This window comes from Protopterus annectens, chromosome 1.part1 (genome assembly GCF_019279795.1).
Source record: "Protopterus annectens isolate FY-2018-M chromosome 1.part1, PAN1.0, whole genome shotgun sequence".
NCBI lineage: Eukaryota > Metazoa > Chordata > Ceratodontiformes > Protopteridae > Protopterus > Protopterus annectens.
The window spans coordinates 1,401,829,923-1,401,854,913 of NC_056726.1; the positions used below are offsets into that span (position 1 = coordinate 1,401,829,923).

General features: G+C 39.4%; 1 protein-coding gene across 3 annotated transcripts in view; it reads left to right on the top strand.

The window, feature by feature from the left end:
* The window catches only part of LPIN1 (lipin 1), a 750,916-nt gene that overhangs the window by 549,640 nt on the left and 176,285 nt on the right, over positions 1 to 24,991 (top strand). For all 3 annotated transcript variants that reach the window (XM_044082232.1, XM_044082237.1, XM_044082244.1), the window contains one exon: positions 18,617 to 18,758. In XM_044082232.1, the coding sequence (XP_043938167.1) occupies positions 18,617 to 18,758 (142 nt within the window). The remainder of the gene's footprint in view (positions 1 to 18,616; positions 18,759 to 24,991) is intronic.

Genomic DNA, 24,991 nt, shown 5'->3' on the forward strand with positions numbered 1-24,991 from the left:
AAAGACAGGAGACTGGAGACCCATTCTGGATCTCAGCAGACTGAACAGGTCTGTTCAAAGAACGAAGTTCCGGATGGTCACGCTACAGTCCATTTTACCTTTTCTGGGTCAGGACAATTGGATGTGCTCCATAGATCTTCAGGATGCGCACTACCATATCAAAATGGACAGATGCTCCAGAAGATTCCTCCGCTTCCGGCTGGGAGCCAGTCATCATCAGTTCAGAGCTCTGCCCTTTGGTCTCACCACAGCCCCCAGGGTGTTCACCAAATGTTTGGCAGTAGTTACCGCTCACCTGAGACGGCAAGGATTCCAGGTGTTTCCATATCTAGATGACTGGCTCCTTACTGCCACCACCAGACATCACCTGCTGCGAGCCAGAGACTACACCATCCAAACTTGCTCCAAACTAGGTATCGCAATAAATTTCGGAAAGTCTGCATTGTCGCCTTGTCAATCTATTACCTTTATAGGCGCAAACTTGAATACAAAGGACATGTCAGCGAGACTGCCATTAGACAGAGTATTAGACATTCACCGACATGTGCAGGTCTTATTAGGATGCAAAAAAATTCAGGCCAGATTCTTCCTAAAAACCTTGGGTCTCATGGCAGCGGCTATCATACTAGTTCCCCTTGCTCATTTTCATATGAGGATTCTTCAGTGGATGCTGTTCACCCCATGGTCTTTCCAGCAACTTCCAATGTCTCACAAGATAATGATCACACAGACATGCAAAAACCAACTTGCTTGGTGGATGGTTTCCCCATCGGTACCCCAGGGCAGACCATTTGCTCTTCCTCCTCCAGTGGCTACGGTGACCATGGATGCCTCCATGATCGGGGGGGGGGCATTTTCAGGGCAGAACAGTACAAGGCACTTGGCAGTCTTACAAGTACCATCTGCATATCAATGTCTTGGAGATGAGGGCCTTGCTTTTGGCGTTGCAAGCTCTTCACAACTCTCTTCCCACCAGGACCCTTGCAATTCAAACAGACAATATGTCGGTAGTGTGGTACATCAACAAGGCGGAACCAAGTCCTACCCCCTATGTTGAGAAGCACTCAGACTCTGGCAGTGGGCGATCTCTTCCCAACGGTTTCTGATAGCAGCGCACATCCCTGGGAAGTCCAACGTTATAGCGGACAGGCTGAGCAGAGCAATTCTCATGCCTCACGAGTGGTCTCTCAGACAGTGGCGGACCAAATCTTCCGCAAATGGGGTCAGCCTTGTTGCGACCTTTTTGCCACCCCCTTCAACAGCAAGTGCAGCAATTTCTTCTCTCTCCTCCATCTTTCCGGACACTCCCCCAGAGACGCTCTAGTTCACGATTGGCCTCAGGGACTTCTTTATGCATTCCCTCCGTTTCCCTTGATTCCCAAACTAATACAGAAAGCTACCATCTTGGGATGCAAGATGATCCTCATTGCCCCTTACTGGCCACGACAAATTTGGTTCCCGTTCCTGCATCATCACCTTCTGGAGCAGCCCTGGACCCTGGACCCAGTTCCAGACCTCCTGATCCATCAATCGGGCGGGCTGCACCAATCCTTTCAATCTCTCCAGCTTACTGCTTGGTTGCTCCACTTCTGAACTTAGCCAGGCTTCCGAACATCTCCCACTCGGTGCGTGAAATCATCTTATTATCGCATAAGTCTACCACTAGAAAGACGTATGGTAGTAAGTGGAAACGTTTCTCTTTCTGGGCAGAGGCTAGAAATATAGATCCCTTTTCAGCCCCTGTGCACCATATTTTGGATTTTTTTAGCGGAATTTTTTCATGCTGGATCTTCTTCTGCCACGATTAGAGTTCAATTAGCTGCAATTTCAAACTTTCATACAGGCCTGTCAGATAGTAGTATTATGTCCCATAAGCTTTGTAAAGCTTTTCTCAAAGGGACTACTTTAATTAGGCCCCCAGTGAGAGATCCCCCACCTCCGTGGGATCTAAATTTGATTTTAGCTTCCCTGATATTGCCTCCCTTTGAACCTGCAGCTTCTTGTTCTTTGAAGTTTCTTTCTTGGAAGACCCTTCTTCTGGTTGCAATTACTTCAGCCAGAAGAGTTTCTGAACTTCAAGCTCTTTGTGTTCAGCCTCCTTATCTGAGTTTCTCTCAGGACTAATCCCTCCTTCCGTCCAAAGGTTTCTTCTGGGAATAATTTGAATCAGTCCGTTGATCTGCCTGTCTTTTTTCCAAATTATTCCAGCAAGGCAGAGTACAAGTTGCATCAGTTGGATGTTCATAGACAATTAGTTTTTACTTGCATAGAACTAAGCAAATCAGACCAGCTGTTCCTGTCCTATGCTGAGGGTAAACAAGGTCTACCAGTGTCGAAAGTAACTTTATCTAGGTGGTTGATGTCTATTATTACATTGATATATCAGCTAAGGAAGAAAGAGCTTCCTGCTAAACCAAAAGGTCACTCCACTAGAGCTCTAGCTACTTCAGTGGCTTTTCAGGCAAAATTGCCAATGGAAACTATTTGTGCGGCAGCTACATGGGCTAATCCTCATACCTTCATTTCACATTATAAGCTGGATGTGGCCTCCAGGAGCAGAGCTGATTTTGGTTCCACTGTTCTGAAGAGTCTGTTCCGATGAGCCACCCATGATTGAGTTGCTAGGGACGCTGTCCCAACCAGCAAGAATGAAGTCGAGATAGACAACTTAACATTAAGAAGATATGTACCTACCATAACGTTCCATGTTAGTTGTCTTCTTCTCGCCTTCTTTCTTGCGTCCCACCCTCCATCCCCCTATCCTAGTAGAATGAGAAGAGTTCCTTATGTTTTTTTTCTTTCACTGGCTGAGTCTTCTCTGGCCATTCCTTTCTGACTAGTAGTCTCTCCAGTAGGATTTATGCATTCTAGGTTAGGATTCCTGTATTATTGTGTTTGCAGTTAGACTTCCCAAACAAGATTTGGGTATCTAGCACCAGGCATTATGGGATATAGGGGGGCCTTGAGCCAGTAAGTAGCTCTCGAGCTTTTGAAGATGGCCGAGTTGGAGCTGAGGATCGGCTCCAAACCCAACCAGCAAGAAAGAAGGCGAGAAGAAGACAACTAAAAGGAACGTTATGGTAGGTACATAACTTCTTATTATAGTGTAAATGTTTGAGGGAGGGTGTTGAGAGAGTACAGTGGAAGTTGTTGGGGCATGTGACTGTGGAGCCTTGGTAGGATGTAATTTGAGCTATAACTATGCAGGTTAGGATTGTTATTATATAGGTAGTAGCATGATTGTGCTGGATATAGGGGAGGGGGTGACTAGTGGTATAGCCTAATTGATGGTAATTAGGGGTGGGGTTAAGGCTAAGAATAAATGTAGAGGTACTGGGGGCGGGGTGGAAATAGGGGGCAGGGAGGGGAGCGAAGTGAGCATAGTGAACGGAGAGGACTAGAACCCCCCCAGGCTAAAGATTGCATGTTAAGTGTCTAAATAGCCGTAAGTGTCTAAATTGCCAAATTGTTAGGAGTTGTTAGAATCTAGTAGCGAAAAACAATCTATAGACCTGATTTCAGCAGTGTCCTTTCTGGGTAGATACCCAGTTTGAAGCAGACAAAAAGTGGGCAATTCCAATGTATCTACTGCGTTACCTTTTTTTCGCCTAGTGCTTTATCTTGGTTTACTGATAACTAAAAAGAAAATGTGTAACTGGGGATTGTATTTACAGCTGATGGGGGTGGGGAGCAGCTGCTGTCCCTAGCCGTGGGTAGAGCCAGTTATGTCTGCTTTAGACCAGGTACTTTCTACAGTAGCAGGCTAAGAGGGAAATGTAGCTAGACACCTACAGTAACTTATTTTCTTTTTAAAGCCTTTGAGTCCTTGTGGCTGGTTTCTTCACTGCAGATGCGGTCAATGCCCAAGGATCCAGCAAGTGGGGGACTGAGAGAGAACCCGTTCGCAGGGACAGTGGTCACTAAATGAAAAGATGGAGACAAAAAGAATTATTACGTTAAGGTCTCTGAAAGGGGAATGAGAGAGAAGTGCTGTAAAAAGTAACTGAAATAATAAATTATCACCCAGGCAGGAAGGGTATTGGGTTTAAGAGTAGCAGCACGTTATTTACACAGGTACAAAGTGTTTAGTAAAAAAGGCTCAGGCAACTGTTATGCATTCACATATGAAGCCCTTGACATAAAAAAAAAAAAAAAAAAAAAAAAACACCTTACTTAGTGTTATGTACCGGATAATTTCGGTAGCCCATGAATTTAAAGAGACAGTTCTATTACAGATATAGCAGTAGTAAACTATCACAGCAATTGTACATAACAGTACTTAAGTATCATAACACAGACATTTACATATCTACATTGCTATAATATTTCTCATGGTACAGCAGTTAAAATAACTAAGGATCGCTCTGACTTGGCAGGAAAACAGGACTTTTAGCCGTAATATGGTGTTCTGTATTTAACTAATGCTTTCTTCCAAACTGAATCACAGAACACTCAGTCAGACTGCTTAGCGTCTATTTTAACTAAAAAGTATGTACAAATAAAAGTGATGAGGAGTAGCAACTCAGTTTGATACTACAGCATCTGTAAGTGCTAGTAGCACGAAGCACACTAAGCACCAAGCAGACTGGAAATCCTGCCCCTGTGACTTAAAATTCAAAAAAGAAAAAAGAAAGAAAAGCAACCCTGGTGAGTCCCAACATCAGTAGAGTGTGTGACAAAAGAAAGAAAATCATGGCAACAATTAGGAAGTGCAGTGCCCATCAAGGTAAAAAAAAAACTTCCTCGTCAGCCAAAGAAGCAACTTAGGGGGCTATTTAAGTCTACCAAAACCAGATTTGAGATAAAAATTGCATCCCAGGCCATGGAAGATGCCAAGGAATTCTTCAGCTATGTCCACTGCCTCAAAGGCAATACGCAACAACATGCAGAACTAATTGTGAATGGAGCCACCTACACCTAGCCAGAAGTCATATCAAATCTACTGGCTGACAAATTTGCCTCCATTGTAATGTAAAGCAGAGTTCTTCCTTAACCCAGTTTAAGTATAACTTGGACCAGTGGATGGGGAATCAGAAATTTACCTCTGGCTTGGCACCTGTCTCTCTCCTAGACAGAGACAGCATGTAACTGCTTGTCCACCCATGCTCAAGCTTACATAATACCCCTTAAAGTAACCTTAGGGTACCAGAACTTGTCAGATACATTTGGGAAGAATAGCTAGGCTTAAAATGAACCTTTGATATCATTAAGTTACTCAGAAAACATTAAAAGAAATTCTAGAAAGATAGTTCTGAAAATTCATACCAGCAAAATGGAACAGTCTTCCTAAGCAACTTAGAAGTGAGACAGAATACAAGACATTTAAATATAAATTAAAAAAATAAAAATTGAACATTGTAATGTCTCAGCTGGAGCTACTACTCACATTTATAGACTGCAGCCTTTATATGAAAAAAAATGCAGAACTTGCTCTTAGAAAGGAGTCATCCTGCCCAACACTTAGTTTCTTGGCTCATTTGTCACAATTTACAAATGCCCTGTTTGCCTCAGGGCTTTGAACTTGATAACAGTGCACATTCCATGGTGTCCCTGTCAGATACTGCACAAGGATTACAGTGGGCACTACAAGTGCAATGCTTTCAGATACAAGACTGAATGACACAAGTTAAAAATGCCCAGAGGCTGCAAGTCTTATTTGCACAGTGTGAAATGTGTGTACCCAACTTATGAGGCAGTTCACTTCAAGTTCACACTGTGCACGTCAGTCACCACAGTATTTTGGGCCTAGGGTACGGGCAATGTTTAGGACAGTTGTCCAAGGTGTCAGGGCACAGAGGCCAGTATTCATGTCAGTTTTTTTTTTTTGAGATGAGGACATTTCTTCTTGATGTCTGAGCTTTTTTGGACTCTTGCTGCAGGGTGTGGTAGCCAGCCCGTATAACAATATGATATTGGTATGGCATATCAACAAGCAAGGGGGAAGCGGGCATCCACTGCTGTCCTTTGTTTTAAGAAGCAATGAAAGTTTAGGACTCTGCTTTCTCCCTACCACCTTCCTGTAGCAAGCCATATTCTAGGAGAAGCCAACTCGCTTGTGAATAATTTCAGCCATTGTCTGCTGATGGCACACAAGTCTGTCACTCCCTTAGCAGCATGTAAAACTTTTCCGTCACTTCAACAAGAGTTGCTATGACCTGTTCAGCTCCACAACCAACACCAACTACAGCAGTTTTTTCCATCATCTGTCTGGTGAAGGAGCATTCCATGGAAGTCCTTATTCAGGAATGGCCCCTAGACTCCTTTACACTTCTTCCTTTTTCTTCTTTTGGTGAGGGTCATCAGGATAGGAAGACAGCACAAGTCCAGAGTAATTCTGATAGCCTCATTTTGTCATCAACTGGAATGGTTTTGCTGTTCATGCCTTGCCTGTTTAAGTATCTCTGTCTGTATCCATTGAGGACCCTACCATCCCCTTCACTGACCAGCCTCACTTGGATCTTCACTCCCTTCATCTAACTGCATGGTCTCTTCCCTTCCTCTGATGGCTAGTAACCCTGCCTTTCTGTTAAGCCATTACAACCTACAAGAAACTTCATACTAGGAAAGCTTGCAAGAAAAGCAAACCTTTTACCATATAACTTCATCTAAAGGCCATGACCCTTTTTCAGCATTATTACCTGTAATTTTGGAGTACCTAGCCCAAATCTTTGACTCTGGAGTTAATTAATCTTAGTTATGGTTCATTAAGCTACTATTACAGACTTTCATTGTGGACCAAATTCATGGTTATATTGCTTCTTTAAAAGTCTTCAGTGCTTTCCTGAAAAATGCTTTTCGTTTAACACCATCTGTCAAAGATTCCATTCCTGGTGTGGTCTCTTCTTTGTGTTGGAAAGGCTGGTTCTTCTTTTGACCCAGCATCATCATCATCATAACTGAAGTTTTTGCCCTTGAAAACATTGATCCAATGTCTGTTTTCATCCAATTCAACCTTTGGGTTGTCAAATCCAACCTTAGCACTTTTCTGTGAAGCTGTGGATCCGAGGCTCTGACTACTCCCCCACCCATAATTCCCTTCATTCCACCCAAGTACCTCAGATCCTGTTTGGCGCCTGATCGGCTCAGACGTGTTTCTGAGGGCTCTGTTCTCCAGCTGGATAAGTGCTTTTTATTAAGATTCGTTCCTTTCCTTCCCTACCCAAAAGTTTAAACAATCCTTTTCTCTTGGTTAGTTTTTAGAATTTAGATATTATTTATTTATTTATTTAACATTTGTTTACCAGGAAAGTCCAACCTGGAACAAAGCCAATTTTCAGCGGGGGCCCAGGGAGAAATGCTCCAGACATATGTCTTTGAAATGTGGGAGGAAACCGGATCACCCGGAGGAAACCCACAAGAACACAAGGAGGACATGCAGACTCCAAACAGAAGCACTCCAGCTGAGAATTGAACCAGAGAACATCTTGCTGTGAGACGACAACACTACCACTGCACCACTGTGCTATATTAGATATTAGAGTTTAAATATTAAGGATTAGGTTTTTAGTTATAGGGTTATTTAACTGTTTATACCATTGAACTTAAGTATTTAGAAGAGTTAGCTCCTTTTTGTGTGCCATTTAATTAATACTGTGTGTGTATATATCTTTGTATAGTTTAAACTACTTTACAGTTGTTGTTGTTCTTTCAGCTTTTCCCGGTTAGGGGATGCCACAGCGGAACTCCGGTCTGCTAATGATTGGCAGTCTATTTTTTTTATGGTGCCGAGGTGCCAGCCCGACGCCCAACCTTCAATAAAGGCACACCCTTTCATGCATGTCTTTCGAATGCCACTCTACCGCGGGGAGGACATGCAGACTTCACACAGAAGGCGCTCCAGCCGAGAATCGAATGGGAGAACCCCTTACTGTGAGGCGACAATGCTACTGCTGCACCACCGCGGCTACTACTTTACAGGATAGTTTTAAAATAGAAGATAGTTAAAAAAATAGTCAACTGTACCTTTCACAGTGGTTTCTCATTGTAGATTGCTTTTCCCCCTCTCTTGTCTGACAAAGTACAAGGGTTTAAAAAGTGCACAGCCTGTGGACATAAAATTCCACCTCAAGACCCACACTTACTGTGTGTGTGTGTGTGTGTATATTGATCAGGTGCTGTCCATTTGAATTTTGATTGTGGAATTTATGCCTCCTTCAGTTCCTGGGGATGTTCAGGTATGTAAAGAAAAAAAATAATCCTGAAAGTTTACTCCCACCTCAGACAGGGTCTGTTTCTCTATCCCCCACTTCTACTTCCTTGAATCCAACTTCTGAATGTAAACACGGAGGGTAACGATTACCGTAAATCTCACTGTCACGGACTCACCAATAAGTGCACGACCACCTCTGATTAAGAAAAAAGATTTATTCCACAACACGAAAAAAGGTCACAAATAATAAAAACACACAAACGGTTGAGCGCTTTCACCCACAAACGCAGTGGGCTTCTTCAGAACATTTGTCACTGACCTTATCTCGCCTTATATTTCAAGTTTGGAGCCAATAGTCAATGGATAAAAAACTAGCAAACGTATCCATTTGAAACATTCATAGCTTTTAAAGCAATACCTACGTAATATTCAGTATTTTCAAAGTTGCCCATGTATGTCATATCCATTGAGAGCACTTCAAAATTATATAAGGGGAATATGAACTCTAAATAAATAATGAATTATATATATTCCTTTACACTTCGAAGAAATAATAATGTATTCTATATGCTTTAAAATGTGGGTACTGAAACAAGTACCGTACGGAAACCAATAAAGATCAATAAAAATCATTAAGAATAACTTTAACTGTTGAAGCTATTATACATTAACAGTGTGTGACAATCTAAATAAATAACAATCTAATGAATAACCAAAAAGTTTAAAAAAAAATATATATATATATATATATATATATATATATATAAATATATATATTACATTGTATATATCCAACGCCTGTCTGAAGAACTTGATACATATAATTACTGTACCATAAGTACTAGATTCACTTCTTGTATTACTAAATTAAAATACTGTGTTGAAATACTATAAATAAAATAACTATAATAATATATATAATAAATAATAAATCAATAACTATTTAATACATATTTAATAAATATTTTTTTTAAGTTACAGTTATAAAAATATGTGGTTTCAATTAACAACGTAATATGTTATGACCAAACTATATCTAATTAACTTATGTATCACACACATTGTTTCATCTTTGGGATGTTGTTTCTTCTCTATAAAATTATTTCATCTCTAATATGAGTTTACATGGAATATGATCTTTTAGGCATGGTGAGGTAGTTGTGTCTAAATATATTTGCCACCAAACCTCCTTGAAACTCAACAAGGTTTTATAGTCACCCCCTCTGTGGTCTATTTTAATTGTTTCTAAGATGGCAAATTTGAAATTATGTATATCCCCCATCTTTTCAATATGTCTATATAATGCATTGGTGGGGTCCTTCCTCCTAATGTTATACACATGATCATATATTTGCTTTCTGAAACACCTTTTTGTCTTACCTATATAATAGCTTGCACATTTACAACACTTCGCCAGGTATATGAGCATTTTTGTTTTACAGTTCCCATGTTTGAATTTGACTAAAGTCTTAAGTCCATTCTGAATAATCATCTGTTCCTTTTCTAATATGTACATGCATTGATTACATGTTCCACATTTAGAAGTGTGTGTATTATTTGCATTCTTTGAACCCTTCACTCCTACTGATTGTTGTACCAACAGGCTTTTTATATTCCTTCCCATTTTATAAACAAATCTTGGTTTTTTACCCATTATCTCCAGTAGGGTGGAATCTCCTGAAATCAAATACCAAAATTTATTTAATATATTTACTACATTCTCTGCTACTGGACTGTACTGTAAAATAAAGGACATCTGGTGAAAAATTCTCTCATTATCATGGTTGGTCCTATCATTTTTAATCTGGTTACCATTGAATCCAGATCCTAATAAAGGCTTAAACTTTGTGCCCCATTCTTGAATAACATATTGTCCTGTATCTAGCATAATTTTCAATGGATACCCTCTCTGTTGAAATAATTCTGTAATAAATTTAATTTCTTCTACCATCTTATTAGCATCTGCGGTCATGCGGGCAGCACGTATACATTGCCCTTTGAATATGTTGTATTTCATATTTACTGGATGACAACTACTGTATTCCAAATAATCATTGGAAAAGGTGTTTTTTCTATATATTCTGGACTTAAAACTACCTTCCTTATTGTATATGTAAGTACCCAGATAAGCTATTCCTTCAATATTATGGGAATAAGTGAATTTGAGATATTTACTACTGAGATTAAGGAATTGTAAAAATGCATCTAATTTTTCCTTACTATCATCCCATAATATGTAAATGTCATCTAAAAATCTGGAATAATGCTTGATACTCTTGAAAAACATACTAGGAAATAAGACTGAGTCCTCCAAGACTAGCATGACCAGGTTGGCAAATATGGGAGCACAAGCTGCTCCCATAGCTATCCCCCTGGTCTGCCTAAAGTACTCGCCCTCAAAATAGATGAAATTGTTATCGAGCACAATAGACATTAGTTCCATAATGAGGCATGTCTCTTCCCAGCTGAAATGGGTATGCTTGGTAATGCTGTTACAAAAGGCGTCTAATCCTGCTTGTTTTGGAATGCATGAATAAAGGTCGATAACGTCAATGGTGACAAAAATCAATCCTTCCTTCCATGCTTCTGTCGGGTAGGTACTGAGAAACTCCCATGAATCTTTCACCAAATGTGATATCCTACTGTATACATGTTTTAATCTTGTATCTATAAGTTTTCCCATAGGGAATGTTTTTGATTTACTGCCTGAGATGATGGGCCGGAATGGGGGGTCTTTTGTGTCTTTATGTATTTTTGGTATGCCCACTAAAGTGGCTAATCTAGGATGTTTAACTCTAAGGTAATTATAGATTTCACTGGTAATCCTACCATCTATATAAAATTCCTCAATATAAGAATCTATCCTTTGATAGGCTATATTAATCTCATTGATGGAGATTGATTCATAGTTACCTGAGTAATAAAGGATGTCATACATTTTCTTAGTGCATTCAATACTGTCATATATGACACCACCACCCCCTTGTCTGGCTTAATCACCTTAATATTGGTATCCTTTTGTAAAGCTTTTAATGTCTTCCCTTCTTCTTCCGTTAAATTGTTTATGAAATTGCTTTGTTAAAATTATTGGACATTTGGTAAATCTCTCTTGTCACAATTTTCTCATTTGTGTCCACCATAGGGTGACTAGGGGGTATAAAAGTACTTTTTTTCTTTGTCAAGTTGTCAATGTTATTATTATTAGTAGTAGTTGTATGATGCATCTTTGGCTTGTCCTTGAATAATATAGCTAGATTTATCTTTCTAATAAATTTTTTTAATACATTTTTTTACCTCACATAAACAATCCACTAAATCAAAATATGGATTTGGTATGTATTTCATACTCTTAGCCAATAGATTGAAATGTGATTTGTGTATATTTAAGCTCGAAAAGTTGTAAATATTAAAGTTATTATACGTATATGTATTGTCCTTGACTACGATTCCTTTATGTACAACATGTTCGTCTAACACTTCATTTACTACCACTGTTTGTTCCCCCACCATTGCTTCTGTTTGGTTCTTAATGGTGTCTGATACTGCTGATGATACCTGTTCCTGTATGGTTGTCCTTGCAGGGTACCATCCCTCTGAAAATGTGATTCTTTGTTATATTGTTGTTTACTATCCTGAAAATTACCTTCCAATTGTTCCTTATAAAATGTTTTATTTGCATATTTTCCTTTTCCTTTCTCCCTATGCCAGTTATAAACCAAGCCCTTATTATAGTGTTCTAAATCTCTTAAAAAAATTTTGTGCTTTCTTGTACAAATATTTTGTATCCATTTCTCTGCTAGGTTGAATTGCTTAGTGTATAATCTATCCCATTCTGAAAATAATAAATCATTGGTTATTTTGGTGTTTAAAATTTCAGTTTCCTGTACTAATTTACACAATTTTTCATCATTATATTTGATAAGCATTCTCATAAAATTGAAACCACAATCATTAAAAAATTGATTGAATTCAGCAATACTATTGTCAGTCAATACTAAACCCATGGGTATTTTAAAAAATCTCAGGCCCATTGGGACTATTTTCATAATAATACATCTTTTCAAGTATGCATTGTCAGCTTTAAGTCCATTTATTCCTTTCAATTTTTGACCAACAAATATATCATATCTTTAAGACTCCCCATATCTTCCGATCGTGTGGGGATGTCTTTCTGATTCTGTGTCATTTTGTCAAAATTATAATCAGTAGTTAAAAATATGTTGAGTTGTTTGTCTTTACCTAATGTACCAACTCTTTAAGTATGGCTAACAGGATGAGTATTGGAAGAAACAGTACCTTTGTTGTGATGTGTTGAGCCATTTGTAGCTGTAGAATACGTTTTTAATGGAAACAGTCTCTTCGGTTTCGTACCAGTGCATTTTGCCTCTTCATCCACATCGTAGATGGAAAAATCAAAGGTGAAATCAGTGATGTTAATTTTACTACTGTTTAAAGGCTCAGAGATGTCTAAAACATTGGTTGTTTCCTTAGGACTACATCCGACCCCTACATCTTGTCCGTTAGTTATGGACAAACTGCCGTTGTCTGTATCAATCTTTGCTGGATGTAAAGAAACCACCCTTCTTACAGGACTTTTCATACGACTAGGTGGAATAATCCGCTCATGTTGTCGGCTATCCTGGGTAGGTTTAATGTTGCAAATATGTTCATAATTAGCATTGTCTTTGAGACTGCAGTTCGACGCAACAGGTGAATCAATGGCAGTACCTGTATGGTGCATGTTGTGAAACAGCTCAAACAGCCTGATTTCACCTTTCAACGATGCGATCTCTTCACGTAATTTTGACATGTCTTCCTTCTCCTCCGCATTTTCGTTGGGTGAATTAACACCAGTGATGTCCATGACTGTATGCAACAACTGAATGTAAACACAGACGGTAGCGATTACCGTAAATCTCACTGTCACGGACTCACCAATAAGTGCACGACCACCTCTGCTTAAGAAAAAAGATTTATTCCACAACGCGAAAAAAGGTCACAAATAATAAAAACACACACACGGTTAAGCGCTTATACCCACAAACACAGTGGGCTTCTTCAGAACATTTTTCACTGACCTTATCTCGCCTTATATTTCAAATTTGGTGCCAATAGTCAACGGATACAAAACTAGCAAACATGTATCCGCTTGAAACATTCATAGCTTTTAAAGCAATACCTACGTAATGTTCAGTATTTTTAAAATTGCCCGTGTATGTCATATCCATTGAGAGCCCTTCAAAATTATATAAGGGGAATATTAACTCTAAATAAATAATGAATTATATATATTCCTTTACACTTCAAAGAAATAATAATGTATTCTATACGCTTTAAAAAGTGGGTACTGAAAGAAGTACCATAAGGAAATCAATAAAGATCAATAAAAATCATTAAGAATAACTTGAACTGTTGAAGCTAACTATTATACATTAACAGTGTGTGTGACAATCTAATAAATAACAATCAAAAAGTTTTTTTAAAAAAAATATATATATATAAAATACTGTGTTAAAATACTATAAATACAATAACTATAATATATATATGTTATTTATTATTTATTATATCTATTATTATAGTTATTGTATTTATAGTATTTTAACACAGTATTTTAATTTAGTAATACAAGAAGTGAATCTAGTACTTATGGTACAGTAATTATATGTATCAAGTTCTTCAGACAGGCGTTGGATATATACAGTGTAATATATATTTTTCATATTTTTTTTTTCAACTTTTTGGTTGTTATTCATTAGATTGTTATTTATTAGATTGTCACACACTGTTAATGTATAATAGCTTCAACAGTTCAAGTTATTCTTAATGATTTTTATTGATCTTTATTGGTTTCCTTACGGTACTTGTTTCAGTACCCACTTTTTAAAGCGTATTGAATACATTATTATTTCTTCGAAGTGTAAAGGAATATATATAATTCATTATTTATTTAGAGTTAATATTCCCCTTATATAATTTTGAAGTGCTCTCAATGGATATGACATACACGGGCAATTTTGAAAATATAAAAGCTATGAATGTTTCAAACGGATACATGTTTGCCAGTTTTGCATCCGTTGACTATTGGTGCCAAACTTGAAATATAAGGCGAGATAAGGTCAGTGAAAAATGTTCTGAAGTAGCCCACTGTGTTTGTGGGTAAAAGTGCTTAACCATTTGTGCGTTTTTATTATTTGTGACATTTTTTCGTGTTGTGGAATAAATCTTTTTTCTTAATCAGAGGTGGTCGTGCACTTATTGTTGAATCCAACTTCATCTTCTCTTGTGAAGAAAATGGACAAATTTAAACAGAAGGATAAGGAAAAGTTTAAAGAGGGATGTAAGAGATCTGGCTATAAGAAGAGAGCAAGAGAAAAAAAAATAGAAAAAGACCCCTGGATCCAACAGATTATTCAGGTCTGTTGCCAGGATGCTGAGGAAGCTGTATCCACAAGTTCCTTATATCTGATCTTCCTTGCCTCACCCAAGATTTTCTCCAGATGCAGTGAGCCCTAGGCTCCATTCTCCAATTTTTCAGGAAAGGCAGAACCCCCAGACCCCCATCTGTGGCATCATCTTCAATGTCTATGTAGTCTTCCAGAAGCCTTACCTAATACCTAAATCGACATTGATCAAATGATGCAGAGATTCTTGAAAGTACAGATTCAGCTAGAGGTGCTCCTGGCACTGTACCCTTTGAGCACTCTTGGTATGGGTCCAACTACACCCGTCCCCTGTTATCTCCGATACTGGTCCACCCTTTGGATCCATTTCCCATGGGTCTGACAACCACTAGCAAGCCTGGAAGGATCCTGTTTTAGTGGAAGCCTCTCCAAATAAACAGGATATTGGTAGCCCCAAAAGAGGAAACACTGGAGCAAGGGTCCACCAGTAGATGTCATGGTATTAGTGACCGCCATTAAAAAAGAACTTTCCAAGTTCTTCAGTCCGTCTTCATCGCAGGGAGTCAAGGGCATTGGTCAGATTCAGAAAAAGAACATATGCTTCAGTAAAATTTGCACTCTGGGCACTGAACTATCTTGCTTATATGACATGCTTTCAGAAGGACCTGGTGGTGGGGAGTGCTTGTCAAAGGGAAGACAGAGCAAGGTAATTGGTCACCCCTAGAGACCAACTTTCACGTCAGTGTCTTGGAGATGAAGGTGGTCCTCCTAGCATTGCAGGCATTCTAGTACTTCCTCCGAGGGTATGATTTCCATGAAGACAGATCACGTGGCGGTAGTTTGGTGTATCAAGAAACAGGGAGGGGGACACACTTATACCCACTTTGTTGGGAAGCCATGAGAGTTTAGCATTGGTTGATATCTTCCCCTAAAATGCTGTTCATTCAGAAAGCCAGAAGGTGCAAGACCAGAGTGATCCTCATTACCTCTTTTGGCAACAGCAGGTTTGTTTCCCCTTCCTGTAGCCTCATTGTTTACATCCTTCGTGGGTGTTGGATCTGAATCCAGACCTTTTTAATCACCCTTCCAAACCGTCTCTACTGGATCTAAAAGCCTTGAAACTGATTGCATGGTTCCTCCAATGCTAATAATAGCCAACGATGCCAGGCTGTCCTCCTCAGTGGTCCACATTCTTTTAGCTTTCCAAAAGCAGTCCACCAAAAAGATGTATCAAAACAAGTGGAAACAATTATTTTTGGGCCTCATCAAAAGTGTTAAACCCCTTCTCAGAACCTCTTCCTTCAATTTTGAAATTTTCTTTCAGAACTCTTTCAGAAAATGTCCAGTTTCTCATCTATTAAGATACAAATGGCTGCCATCTCCAATTTTCATATAAGACACAGTGAAACTTCTGTAGCCTGTATTAAAATTTCTAAAGCTTTCCTTAAGGGCACCTTCTTACTCAGACCCCTATCCCCATCCTGATTAGAGACCCTTTTCACTATAATGCTTCAAGCCTTAACCCAGGCACCTTTTGAAACAGCAGCTTCAGCAAACTTGAAGGTTCTGTCCTGGAAAATTATCTTCCTTGTTGCAGTTATCTCTGGTAGACACATTTGCAGCTTACAAGCACTGCCATGCAAACTATCCTATTTATTTTTCCATAAAGATAGACTGGCCTTGAGAACAAATTCATCCTTTCGACCAAAGGTGACATCTGCAACAAATATAAACCTTTCACCAGTGTTTTTTTTCCAAGATTCTCAAACAAAGGGGAATAACTGCTGCACATGCTGGGCATTCATCAACAGCTCGGAGTCTACCTACATAGAATCAAGGATTTCAGAAAGTCAGATCAGCCATTCATATCCTTCTCTTAGTCAAAGCTGGTTACCAGAATATCAAAAGTCACATTATGCAAATGGTTGTCAGAATGCATTTCCTTTGTTTAGAATACACAGGGCTTGCCCCCTTGCATGCAAAACCAATAGCTTGCTCTGCAAGACCAGTGACGACAACTTCTGCTTTCAGGAAGGGAATTCCTATTGAGGACATTGTGCAGCATCAACATAGTCCAATGTCCGTACATCTGTATCCCTTTATAAATTGGATGTGCAGGGCAGAACTTGCTCTTCTTTTGGTTCCACCATTCTCAGGAATGCCCTTCCTTGATACCACCTGGGTATTTATCAGCTTAGGAATCCGTTCCAAAGGTTGACTCAAACTAAAGTAGGTAACAACAGATATGAAAGTTAGGTACTCACCATAACAGTAGAACCATGTGGTCTAATTTTTGTCTGTTTCAACATCACCTCTTTCCCCTTCCAGTATTGTCATTGGCAGCTTCTGGTAACAGGATATACCTAATCTGAGACCCTGTTTATGTTCAGTTCTGTAAGATGTACCTTCCTGTGGCTATTATGTTCTTTAGCATGTATATTCTTTAGATAAAATCCAGATAGTATCTGGTGATATGTATAATTATGGGTAGGAGTGGAACCAGAGCTTCGTATCCGTAGCTTCATAAAAGACACTGAGGTTGGATCCAACAGCCAAGAGTTTGAACCAGATGAAAGTGTGACAACACAGATGTGTCATTACAGTGAGTACATAACTTTTGTTTCTTTGTAGCCATTTTATTAAGTGGAGGGATTTCTGAATTGTAGGTTTTCTGTGAAACCTTGTATAACTTTTTAAGGATAGTGTCCTAATGCACTAATTCATCCTTAGTACTTAGCTACTGTAACTAATCTCACCGAGACCTTTCATCTACTAGTTTCAAACTGAACTAGTGCGTGAGAATATCTTCTTCACTGTGTGGATTTGCATAACCTTTTATTCTGTCTGTATAAAATATATGTTGACTGCCAGAAAAGAGTCTTAACCTTTCCTTCATTCTCTTTCACCTTTGCACTGGAATGAATGTCGCATTGATATGCTTTGGCAGGATGTGGGCACCATAACTGTCCACCCCTCACATTTGTTTTAAGGTTAATCTCCAAATGAAGCCCTGTGTTTGATGTCCATCAGCAGGCCACTTCTCCATGTGCAACCCAAAGGCCTGATGCACTACTGGAACCCAATCAGAGCATTATTTCAGGAGAAGGGCACTATAAAGTCCTGGTTTCTATGTATTTTATTTGTGGGTTGTTCCCAGCCTCATTGAGTTTTTCTACACACATTGTGGAATTCTGTCCAATTGTTCAGTGGCAAAGCCTTCTACTCTCTTCCAGTAGTAGTGGTAGGGTTGCTCAGACTTAAAACTTGTCAGTTTAACAGCTGTTAAAGCAAATGCCAACAGATCAAAAAAATGCTGAAATAACTTTCAGTGCAACTTGGAGGTAAAGGGGCACTTTCACAAGAAGTTGTTTTGGCAGTGTTCACTTGGTGCACCAGCATTCATACTAATCTTACTTTTTTGCCTTACACATTCCCTGTGACTTAACCCACTCCCTTCCTTTTGGATGAGAGAGCAGGCTACTAGTTGTTATATGCCACCATCCAGCAAGCTTAATTTGGCAGGGATGCTAAGAGAACCTTTGGTCACCAGCAGCGTGTTCCAAAACAAACCTACTTGAGCAGGCTACATGTACATTTTCTGTTTATAAGTCTGTGAACTTATTTACTGAGTTTTTGAGTGTGATCCAGAAGTGGGAGGGGACTGTGGGGTGCACATGCCCTATATACTGTACTTCCTCCAAGAACATGTACATGCCCAAAGGGACACATACGCTTAAGATTGAGAACTTAATATTTTAGAAAGAGTTGAATGAAAGGAGTACAGGAAGGAAGTTGAATGAAAGGAGTACGGGAAGGATATACCCAAGTTTTTGCTTATTGTATAAACATTTATGTAATGAAAAACATGTCTGAAGGCAGTAGAAGTTGAGTATTTGAGTGAGTGAGTATAGTAACTTGCAGTTTTTACCGTTTCTTTTTCCCCCCTGGATAATGTACCAGGAAGACTGACTTACAGCAAGCACTTGTTAGTACTCATGCATTTTATGGTTGAACGGAATGTAGAAGGCAAGTGATTACAAGTGATTTTTCTCTTCTACTACAGGGTAAGGGATGAGTCATCCTCAAGTGATGAAGACCCTAGAACTGCCAAACAAAGTGGCTTAAATCAACAAAATCCAAGCCATCTGCTATCATCACCTGGAGTTTCTTACAGGAAGACCCTCAGACTTACATCAGATCAACTTGTAAGTTTTTCTTATTAATTAGAACAGCCTCGCCTCTAAAACTATCTATGTATCCTAATTTCCTTGTTAGAGTGCCTAGTAGAATTTGAAGTGTATCCTATCTATTATGACATAGTGTTATATTTAACATTTTATTTATTTATTTAACATTTGTTAACCAGGAAAGTCCGACTTGGAACAAAGACAATTTTCAGCAGAGGCCCGAGGAGAAATGCTTTTGTACTGTTACACATTTTATGCCTGGTATTTTCAGCTTCTGATACATAGTCATTAATAATTTAATTTTGTATTTATCATATTTCACCGCTTTCTGTAGTACTGCACATTTATTTCTGGATCCCCTTTGAAAATGGACATTGCCCAGCAATGGTAACCCAATCAAGAGAGTGTTAAATTAATTTATGTTAATTATTTTATAACTGCTTTGGATTTTGGTTAACATACTACTTACAAATGGCTGAACTGCCCATATCATGCAGCGTCAGATTCTTTTATCACATGTTCTGTCACTCCATCTATAACCTGTTCTGGTAGCTCTGTTCAGTCATACCACAAATCTGTCAAGATAAAGGATATCCTCTGCATTTTCACAGTACTTTCCTCATCTCTGTGCCTCATAATCCTTTTGAATTTCACCTTTGCTTTTTCATGTTGTTTACCTACTTTACCAATATCCTGGCTTCTAGGACTGCTCAGAAGTACATTCCTTTGCAGAAGTTGAGATTCATTTAAAGTTCTGGACAGAATTAAATGATTAATTTTATTTTGTTTGCACTGGAATTTTAAAATGTTATGGTATGATAAACTGATACTTAAGTATTTTATGGTACTGAAAGTGTGTGTGTGTGTGTGTGTGTGTGTGTGTGTGTGTGTGTGTGTGTGTGTGTGTGTGTGTGTGTGTGTGTGTGTGTGTGTGTACTACATTTTTGGACAGATGAACACAGTTAATAAATATTGTTAAAGTTTAGTTGCAGGCATGGAAACATTACTTATTTTTAGTTTTCCACAAATAGAGTTCATTGTAAAAAGTCAGAGGCCCACACTGTAGGTTATGGGTGTTTGTCGTTTAAAACACAACAAAGACTGCAGGCACCCACAATAACTTTATGATGGTTTTGATACAACAGGTATCTTTTTCAGTAACCTAATAACATCCAGGTATTTTCACATTTAAATAAGTAAAAAGGGCACCAATTTTTTTAAATACTCTCTTAAAGGCAACATCACCAATATTTATTTAGACCAAGTTTAAGTTGTTGTTGTTGTGTCTTTTGGCTTATCCCGGTTAGGGGTCGCCACAGCGGAACTCTGGTCCGCTAATGTTTGGTAGTGGATTTTTACGTGCCGAATTACCAGCCCTGACGCACAACCTTCAACGAAGGCACGCCCATTCACGCATCCTTCCACACAGAAGACGCTCTGAGAATCGAATGCCTTGCTGTGAGACAACAACGCTACTGCAACACCACACCTAAATTAATAATCTACGTTTTCCTAATTCAACAAAACATTCTTCCACCCCTTAATCTTGGAAGGAATGCTGTGTTCCTTAAACCATAAAATTGCCATTACTATGGTGTAACTTATGTTTATATAGGGCATTACTCTCTCAACCACAAAGAATGTCACTGAAATGTTCAGACATGCGATATTTAAATATTCTAGTGGTCTTTCTTACATAAAAAGCCTTGCATGTGCAGACTGCCAAATACACAATCCCCATTCTCCTACAAGTAATAAAAGTTTACTTTGATAGACATTAGATATATTTACAGAATAAAACTCTTTGCATTAATGACATGATTACAGAAAGAGCAACAACCACAAGATTTGAATCCTTCATTTTCTATACCATCTGTATTCAGTTGTTATATCTGAACAGTGCCGTTCATGAAGGAAGATTTTTTTTCCAGTAACTGGTGATTTTGAGCCAAAGTCACTGATCCTATTTGCAGGATTTCTTTATTTTGCATTTTAGCAGTATAATAGTCATAGAACTCCATCCACATTTGCTAGTAAAGTGCTAGTAAAGGTTATCTAGTTTGCCCCCCCCCCCCCGTCTTGTAGTGGAGAATGAACAAGTAGGTGTGCGCCCTGTGTGTAGTCATAGCTTAAAATGAAATGCATTCCTTAATCTTCATGCACCTCCACCCTCAGCAATGGTAAATTCCAATCTCTAAGTAATCATCTGCGTGTTTTTATTTCTTAATTTGTGGCGTTGGTGTATTTTGCATGTGTCTTTGTGTATCTTTCATATGGTGCTGTCACCTCCAAAGATATGCGTTTAGCTTTGTCCATTAAGCTTGCTTGCCTGTGTCTGTGCATGCCTTTACACATGCTATTCAGCAGTGGCCTGGTGTCCCCATTCACTGTAGAGCTTGTTGTGTATGCCAGCTGCTTTTAGTATAAAACTCAAAGTAAGTGGTTACTGAATTACTGATAATGGATAAAAGCAGGAAAGTGCACTAATTTTTTCAGCAGGACAGTTCAGGGCAGGATCCACCTCAGGGCAATCTAGGGGGCTGCCTTTGGCCTGGTGCTATCTTGGGGGTGGCATCAGCCATGCAACATTATTTAAACAGAAAAAGTCATAACCAAAATTTCCTGCTTGGGGCTCTTTAAAAAATAATAATTTCTTGCTCAGCTGCTGAACCATTTGGGTTTCTTAAAGAAAAAAAAAATTCCTGCTCAGTCTGAAATTTCTTTCATTAGCTCTGCATCCTCATTGGACTCGGAGCCAATGAGAGACTTCCAGGAACTGGCATGATTGTTAACTGCATTGAAAGGATGTTTTGCTTTACAGTATTAATGGAGCTGTGAGCCAATCCCAGGTATAATTTATTTTGCATTAACAGGAAAGGAGAGAGACTGTGGTAATTATTTGCTAGGTAGAGGTGTAATGGTTATTTCTTTTTGGGGACAGTTTTGCATTACACTGTTAACGGAAAGTAGATATGTGTGAGTGAGCCATTCCCAGGTACAGTTTCTTTTGCTGGCAGCATTAACAGGGATATGATATTCAGCACTAACAGAGCTGCGACTACTATGTATGTGTGTGTCATGTTAGGCCACACTGTCTAGTTAAGTAACTTGCTCAGGGTTTCAAACCCTGTACCTTGGCTACTGGAGCCAAAAGCCTTACTTAACCTCCTTACCAACAGCCAGACCTCATTTAACTTTTTTGTTTGTTTTATCAGTGAAGATCATAGTCAGTGTCACAGTCATTAGAGTCTTGCGGTTTACAGAATGCAAGGTGATGCAAAACCTGTTGTTGTGTTAACATTTTTTGTAAGTTAAAGTAATCTGCTATTGTCTGCCTTCAGTTTTGCAGATCATCTCTAATTTTGCCTCATATTTATGCCCTGTCCTTGAGCAAGTCACTTAACCGGACAGTGCTTTAGAGTAACTGGAAATCTGGGCTATGCTTCTCAATAGTCTCCTGGACTGCAATCCTAGTAAACTACCTGTCAACCAGACTAGTTATAATGTAAAGAAAGGGAACTGATTGTAGTAAGCCAGAAAATCATTGGACGAGCCATGTTCTTTGGATATGATCACTGGTTTCCTTAATGTTGACAGTGTGTTTATTATTTAGCTGTGGTGCAGCAGTTACATTGTTGCCTCACAGCAAGAGGTTCTCCGGTTCGATTTTCAGCTGTGATGGCTTCTGTGTGCATCTGCATGTCCTCCCGGCGTTTGTGTGTTTCCTCCAGATGATCCAGTTTCCTTCCACGTTTAAGATATGCATCTGGAGCGTTTCTCCCTGGGCCTCCACTGAAAATTGTCTTCGTTCCATGTCGGACTTTCCCGGTAAACAAATGTTAAATAAAATAAAATAAAAATAAATTGGACACCAGGAAGTCTTTAAGTTTAATGTTAATATTTTAACTTTGAATAATTTTTAATTTAGCTTGTGTTTTTTTGCATTTCACACATGAAATGCACCATTTGGGGAACTGCAGTTTGTCTAGCACTTAATGGGCATGTTCCTGCAGATTAGAAAACTGCCACTGTAATCCCTCTCCACAAAGGGGGTGTTTCTCTGCTGACCCCAGGAATTACAGACCCATAAGTCTGAACAGCGTCATATGCAAGGCCATGGAGAGAGAATCATCATGGACCTTATCAACAAGGATATAGGAGACCTCCAAACACTAGACCCATCCCAGTTTGGTTTTGACTTCTTTGAGAGCGTCACCAAAGCCTTGGATGAAGACAACACTGTGCATATACTGCCTGTTGAGACCTAACAGAGGCCTTCAACACTATTCCCCACTTGGGTATCATCAATAAACTTACCCAGCTGAACGTAAACCAAGATGTAGTCAGGTGGGTTGCAAACTGGTTCACCAGTAGAACACACACAGTTAAAATAAAGGACTCTTCATCCACTTCCAGACCAGTAACCAGTGGAGTACCACTGGGCTCAGTGCTGGGGCCTCTATTTTTTGGAATTTACTTGTCAGAAGTACAGGCCAAAACAAAGGGTGTGTGGCTAACAAAGTTTGCAGATGACTGCAAACTGAGAGTGATCATTGAATCCCCTAGTGACATTGACACCCTCCAGGAATGTCTTACTCAAACCAGTCATTGGTGCCAAAGTCATGGGTTCAAGTTAAACACTAAAAAATGCATCACCCCCTTCGGCAAGGGGGACATCCCTGCAAAGTACCACAACAGCACATTAAGTAAACTACCTGTCAACCAGGGTTGGGAGGGTGGCCTAATGGTTAAGGTGTTTGCCTTGCAAGCACAAGGTGCAGGGTTTGAGTCTCACAAGGGATTATTGGCTAGGCTTAAAATGGCTCACAAGGGCAGTTAGCTTAGTACTAATCTATGAACCTATGAACCTAAGTACCCAGTCCATGGTGAGAGATCTGAGCACACAGGTTGACAGCAACCTCTCCTTTGACCATCATGTTTCCACAGTGGTAAGGAAAGCCTTCCACTTTGCCCATCTCATCTGTAAGGGCATTGCCTCCAGAAAAAAAAAGAGATTATAACCCCCCCCCCGTACTCCTCCCTTATTGGACCAATTATGGAGTACAATGTACCCTTTGGTGTGTACCTTGCCAGGCACCTCCAACAATTGGAGAGAACTCAGTGGTACATTACAAAGAAAATTCAAGGTGTCCAACACCTGTCCTATGCCGATAGACTAAAATCCCTGTCACAATATTCTGTGTCGTACAGACTACTCGGGGGTGATCTCTGCCTAGCCTATAGGACAACTGCAGATCCTGCCCTGATGGAAATGTTACACATTAGCAAGACAAATGGTACTCGCTGCACCCACTCTAGCGACCTCAACATGAGAAGAGATTAACAGGTCCTGCTGGAGAGAGAGGTTCATCTTCCAGAAGCTCTCCCTACTCTGGAATAAGCTTCCAGTCCTAGTAAAACAGAGCCATTCACTGACCCTGTTCAAGTGTAATCTGGATAATTGGATGGGGCATCAAAATTCACCCCTGAGGTTTCACCTGCATCCATTCTGGACAGGGGCAGCAGGTGTTGAGTCAGGTCTTCTAACAGCACCATTAAAAGAGGGAAAACTTGGCTAAGCTTGTAAGAGCCTCAGGGCTATTAGCCTAGTAACCTCCTGTGATCGTGTAATACTGATGAGTAAGGCTGTGGACCGTTAAAGGCTGTTTCCTGCAGTACATGGTTTGATTACCTCGGCCTTCATTTCTTTTCTGTGTTACTCTGCCAAGTTACCTCATTAGACAGTACTCCTGGGCTGCTCCTAGAGAGACACTTGTGTTCAGTGGGTTGTTCCAAGCTGTTAGAAAATATGTTACCCATTTGTCCTTTGAATTACTGCACCCTTCACATATGTGCAAATTATTACTTTGTTTGCCATTTGAGTGTGAAACCCAGTGAGTCTCTTGTAGTTTAATGGGATGCCAGATGCATTTTCACAAAATATGAGTTTCAAGAGAAGAGGAGTTTATGGTTTCTCATGCTAAGTTTGTTTTCAGTGCAGTAGTGTTTTGTTTAGAAAATGGCTGTCAGTATTTTTGCAACATTTGAAATAAGTTTTAAATGAAATCCAAATTCCTGTAATAACTGTAAAAGTAAAGAAGAAAATTGTTTGTACACTGACAGGTTTGAACAGTGTTTATGGTAAATGAGGAGAGACAGCCAAGTAATGGGCATTGGTACGGCCAGCAGAGGTCTGATTCATTACCCTGCATATAGGGCCTCATTGTCCACAATCCAGGTCTGTTGATACT